This window comes from Poecilia reticulata, linkage group LG17 (genome assembly GCF_000633615.1).
Source record: "Poecilia reticulata strain Guanapo linkage group LG17, Guppy_female_1.0+MT, whole genome shotgun sequence".
Lineage (NCBI taxonomy): Eukaryota > Metazoa > Chordata > Actinopteri > Cyprinodontiformes > Poeciliidae > Poecilia > Poecilia reticulata.
Genome location: NC_024347.1, coordinates 10,070,192 through 10,076,436, shown reverse-complemented (window position 1 = coordinate 10,076,436; position 6,245 = coordinate 10,070,192). Strand labels below are relative to the sequence as shown.

The 6,245-nt window shown below is 37.7% G+C and overlaps 1 protein-coding gene across 1 annotated transcript; it reads left to right on the top strand.

Moving 5' to 3' along the window:
* Positions 1-306: 306 nt before the first annotated feature.
* On the top strand, positions 307-5,842 carry LOC103479208 (uncharacterized). The gene is made up of 4 exons (XM_008433517.2): positions 307-324; positions 3,030-3,972; positions 4,222-4,335; positions 4,652-5,842. Exons 2-4 carry the CDS (start codon positions 3,658-3,660, stop codon positions 5,435-5,437), a joined length of 1,215 nt encoding a protein of 404 aa, XP_008431739.1. The 5' UTR covers positions 307-324; positions 3,030-3,657; the 3' UTR covers positions 5,438-5,842.
* The last annotated feature ends 403 nt before the right edge of the window (positions 5,843-6,245 follow it).

Sequence of the window (6,245 nt, the reverse complement as noted above, 5' to 3'; positions counted from 1 at the left end):
AAAAAAATATGTACCTGTGTAAAACAGAATATGGACTAATCAGGAATCAGGTTCATCACAGCGGGTTCAGCACCTTACAAGGAACAGCATTTCATGTTAGCAACAAACTAACATAACATTTTACTGGAGCGTTAGACTCAGTGAACCTACCTCGCGCCCATCTCTCATGAACTGGCAACGAGATGTCTATGTTCACTATAATAGATCCTGCCAACCACCAAGTGGGGGTGCTGTTGCACCCATTACACATGAACCCAAACTTGAAAGTAATGACAAGTGGAATTCAATACAATATTAACTATGTTACACATGCAAAGAGACAAGGTAAATATAATCGCATAAAACATTGGTTGATAAATATCCGCTCAGTGAAAAACTACGTTTGATAGCCTTAGCTAAGAACCGCTTTGTATTTTATCAAGAAAAACTTGTTTCATCTGTTAAAGTTTGACGACACATTCTGCAATTTATCTTCAAAAAAGGGGTTACTATGGAAACGGCACAACAAATTATGCGACCCATAATAGCAGCGATAGTGCATTTGTCAATGCAAACCTGCAAGAAGATAATTTAAGCTCTTACCATTGTATTTACGAATAAAATATGTTTTTATGAGGGTCAAATATTATATTGAAGTCTAGATTGTCGAGAAGACGTGTAGAATTTTGAAAAAAAGAAAACAGGTTATTACTGGACAGTAAGGTAACGGATTATAATGGCCATCGTAAATTGAGACTTGGGATCCGGGTTCTTTCTCATTATATTAAAGCAGATCTTACTGTAATCAAGACCTGGTAGAAATATTTTAAAACGTTTTGAACGCCCTCCCTCTTACAACTGCACTTTCAATCATTTCTCAATCATTTACCGATGATGATTGATAAATAATCATCATTGATCATGAGACGACTAACCCCTTTTAGCCGTCTTCCCCCGCTAAAGGGGGTTTGCATATTTAAACAATAGCACATCGGCATTCAGTGCAATCTGTCAGTGTTCAACTTCAACTTTTTTTCTCCCCCGAAAATAATAATAAAAAAACACATCCTATTTTCAGCTGCACTGTAAAGATTCCTTAAAGTTACAATCTCAGCTAAATGCTTTTCTCCTCGCTGGTTTTCAAGACGTACATGCAGATACTGCACATTTCTAGGTCGCTTAATTTGGTGTAACAATTAACTGCTCAAAAACATAACAAAAAGTTGGTAAAATGTCTCTTACACGAGATTAACAACGGCGACAAGAGGTCTTAGTATTTCTTGTTATATTTGCTAACTATAATATAAATTTCCATTTATTAGACTGGGCAAAAAATTATTTGGTAAATATTACATATTCTTTGGAATCACACAATGTGCGCATACATTTACAGTGGGGCAAAAAAGTATTTAGTCAGCCACCAATTGTGCAAGTTCTCCCACTTAAAAAGATGAGAGAGGCCTGTAATTTTCATCATAGATATAAACCTCAACTATGAGAAAAAAGGAAAAAAAAAATCCAGAAAATCACATTTTCTCATTTTTAAAGAATTTATTGGCAATATAGGCTCCTCTGTCCTCCACTTGTTACCTGTATTAATGGCACCTATTTGAACTCRTTATCAGTATAAAACACACTTGTCCACAACCTCAAACAGTCACACTCTAAACTCCACCATGGCCAAAACTAGAGAGCTGTCAAAGGACACCCGAAACAAAATTATAAACCTGCACCTAGCTGGGAATACTGAATCTGCAATAGGTAAACAGCTTGGTGTAAAGAAATCAACTGTGGGATCAATTATTAGAAAATGGAACACTTACAAGACCACTGATAATCTCCCTCGATCTGGGGCTCCATGCAAGATCACACCCCGTGGGGTCAAAATGATCACAAGAACGGTGAGCAAAAATCCAGAACCACACGGGGGAACCTAGTGAATGACCTGCAGAGAGCTGGGACCAAAGTAACAAAGGCTACCATCAGTAACACACTACGCCGCCAGGGACTCAAACCTGCAGTGCCAGACGTGTCCCCCTGCTTAAGCCAGTACATGTCAAGGCCCGTCTCAAGTTTGCTAGAGAGCATTTGGATGATCCAGAAGATGACTGGGAGAATATCATATGGTCAGATGAAACCAAAGTAGAACTTTTTGGTCAGAACTCTACTCTTCGTGTTTGGAGGAGAATGAATGCTGAGTTGCATCCAAAGAACACCATGCCTACTGTGAAGCATGGGGGTGGAAACATCATGCTTTAGGCCTGTTTTTCTGCCAAGGGACCAGGACGACTGATCCGTGTAAAGGAAAGAATGAATGGGGCCATGTATCGTCACATTTTGAGTGAAAACCTCCTTCCATCAACAAGGGCATTGAAGGTGAAACGTGGCTGGGTCTTTCAGCAGGACGATGATCCCAAACACACCACCCGGGTAACGAAGGAGTGGCTTCGTAAGAAGCATTTCAAGGTCCTGGAGTGGCCTAGCCAGTCTCCAGATGTCAACCCCATAGAAAATCTGTGGAGGGAGTTGAAAGTCCGTGTTGTCCAGCGACAGCCCCAGAACATCACAGCTCTAGAGAAGATCTGCATGGAGGAATGGGCCAAAATACCACCAACAGTGTGTGAGAACCTTGTGAAGACTTACAGAAAACGTTTGATCTCTGTCATTGCCAACAAAGGGTATGTAGCAAAGTATTGAGATGAACTTTTGTTATTGACCAAATACTTATTTTCCACCATATTTTGCAAATAAATTCTTTAAAAATCAGAAAATGTGATTTTCTGGATTTTTTTTCTCCTTTTGTCTCTCATAGTTGAGGTACATCTATGATGAAAATTACAGGCCTCTATCATCTTTTTAAGTGGGAGAACTTGCACAATTGGTGGCTGACTAAATACTTTTTTGCCCCACTGTATTTGAAGAACTGACACCTAACTGCTACACAAGAAGTTTTTGCATGGCTTTCTGAAATACAACTATTACTAAATATATATATATATATAAAAAGATGTGGATGTCTTTATTCTGATTTTTTTTTTTTATGTCTCCAGGTGGACAAGGCTGTGCCGTCTATAATGACAGACGAATAAATGACCAATTACATCACTTCATAAGGTGACAGAATAGCAGTTCTGTCTTTTTGTCAGCAAAGTACACTTATTGCAGAAAAAGATACTATTCTCCAGAACTTAAGAGATAAAATTGGAGCACGGAAAATGAGATCTAGGACCAAAAGAGCTGTTTGTAGCACATCTGGTTTGTTCCAAATGCAAGGGGTGGAGATGGCAAGAGAAAGAAGTAAGGCAGCAGGGAGGACTTCAAGAAAAATTGAAATTGGGTGGCTTCATTTTCACATTGATGAAAAGAAGTGAGAAGAAGAAATGGTGGAGGAAGGAGGCATGCAACAGTGGATAAAAGTACAACTGTTTCTCAAATTCTTGAAATGGGAAAGGAGCTTTTTTTTTTCCAGATGGGACCTCCACCAAAGGGGTAATTAAAGACTTTCTTTTTGAAGTTTGTGACTTCAAAAAAAATCTGATTTCTTTAGATGAAAGAGTCGGAAATCTTTATGAAAAAACCAAGCTGAAGCTTCTAAGGTTTTACATTTGCACAAAGAAAGAAGAAACAGTTCAGTATTCATCTGAAGAAGATTGTCAAAGTCCTGAACAACCAAATGACATGGATTCAACCCCAACAGCTAGAAAAGGATCTTTTGGTGAAATGGAGGATTTAAGTGATTGTGATGATCAAACTTTGAATCACCTAGACTCTTCCTACAACCGTTCTGGAGTTGTTGATTTCACAGATCCACCTCATTCTGAATCCACACCTCGGCAACCCCAGCCCTTCAGCTCTGAAAATTCTGGATCTGTTCCACACATGGATGAGGGAGACACGGTTGTATGGAATCCTGAAGAGGACCTAATTGGATTGGATGATGACAGTGACATAGTCGTAACACTAAATTATGACAACACTGAAGAAGTTGTACAGGTAAGATCAGAAACGCTTTGCCGTGATACGATTTAGATACTTATAGAAGTGATATGTGACATTTGAATTGAGGTAAAATAGTAACATATTATTTGGTAGAATTTACATAGTTTTTTTGTTATGTATTTTTAATCAACTGAAATAAATATCTATCTTAAGGCAAAGGTATGAATAGTTTAACACTTGTGTTGTGTGCTGTAATCAAACATAACTTTATATATTACAATACTGTACAACTTTGTCATTCAGGACGATCTCAGCAGTCCCTTTGAACATGGTTCCCCGATACTGTTGCCTTCAGCCAGGAGTCTCTTCTCATCACAAATACAAACCAGTAATATGGAGGCAGGACAAACTGGCCAGGTGAAATGGACACAGTCAACACAACCCAGAGCTCATTTTCTTCTCTGTAATGAACAACTCAGTACCACCTTTTTTTAAAGGTCATATTACATCTTTTGAATTGAATATATTTTTATTTATTGAATTGAATATATATTTTTCAGAATAGCAGAAGGGTTAGTGTTCCACCAGATCTTCCAAAGTTCTACAAATTAGCTTGGTAATCATAACATAGTAATGAAGAGAATATTAACAAACAAATGCCCAATCTGTTTGTAGAAATCTTATATTTGTATCTGTGTTGTTAATAATGGTTATTGCTTTATCTTTTACCCAGGACTCTGGCTTGATTCCACCAGAAGATTCTCACCCAAATTCAAGCTGTCTACTGCCCCAATCTGTTTCAGCTGGTAACTCAGAAAATCTAGCAAACCATCTACATGTGTCAATTTGCAGGATCAAGGTTGTGGAAGATCTTCTGGCTGTGTTTATGGAAAACAACATTTTGAATCAGACTTTAAAAATTGAGTTTGTGAATGAAAGAGCAATTGATGATGCTGGGGTATCAAGGGAGGTTTACACTGCATTTTGGGAGCAGTTTTTGGAACAGTGTGAGGGTGAAACAGAGCGAGTTCCCAGGTTGAGGCCTGACTTTTGTGAGTCTGAATGGCAAGCCATTGGACACATTTGGGTGAAAGGATTTCTAGACCATGGAGTCATTCCAGTGAGGCTATCAAAAGCTTTCATTTTAGCTTGTGTCCATGGAATTGAATCAGTGGATGATGATGTATTGATCCCATCATTTCTCAACTACTTCCCTCTAGTAGAGATATCAGCTGTTGAGAAGGCTCTACGGGGCACCATGGATCAAGGTGATGAAGAGGACTTGCTAGACCTCTTCACAAGGATGGGGTCCCACTTCCTGCCTCCCAATGAGAACATTCAGCAGGCCATTGAAACCATGGCTCACAAGGCAATTCTTCAAGAGCCAAAGTATATATTGGATTGCTTCTCCACATCCATGGCATGTGTACAAGTGGAACTTGCAGACAAGAAAAGTCTGTTGTCTTTGTATGAAAAAAAGAAGGCCTCAGGTAAAAGACTGTTACAGCTGTTTGAATAAGCAAATGTGACGCTGTCCCAGAGAGAACAGACAACCTTTAACCACCTTCAACGTTTTGTAAAAAATGCTGATGAAGACAAGGCCGAAAAAATACTGCGTTTCTGCACCGGCTCTTCTGTAATCTGTGTTGACAAAATTCTCATTAGTTTCAACACTGAAATTGGGCTTAACAGAAGGCCTGTTGCTCGCACCTGTGGAGCTACCCTAGAACTTCCTGGCACTTATAGTTCTTACCCAGACTTTCGCACAGAGTTCGACAACATCCTTTCCAGTAATTACTTTGAAATGGACATAATTTGAAGTTGATGGGAGGTATTTACAGCACCTTTGTGTTTTGGTTGGAAATTTTGAATGCAATTTTTCTTTCTAAATTTCATATTTACATATTTAATGCATTCAGTCATACAGCAATTGATTTTATGTTCTTATGGTTTGGCTGTATGTTTTTGTTACTTTACATTTGAATTGTATTTATTTTCAAAGATACCTTGTGAATAATACAAATTAATGTAAAAATTACTTTTCTACAAGATTTTAAGATCTTGTTTTAAGTAAATAATTCCTTAATATTGATCAAAAAGTACTGTTTATATTGGAAGATTATTTAACTTATAATAAGATATTTTTCCTATAAGTTAATTTATCTGCCAATAGAGCAAGTACTTTCTCATCAATATTAAGGAATTACTTACTTAAAACTATATGTTGCTGAAAAGTTACTTTTAAGTTAATTTGTCTTATTTTAAGTGCAACAGGATATTTTCACTAGAAACTAGACCAGAATTACTTGGTAAGATTTTGTTTTTCA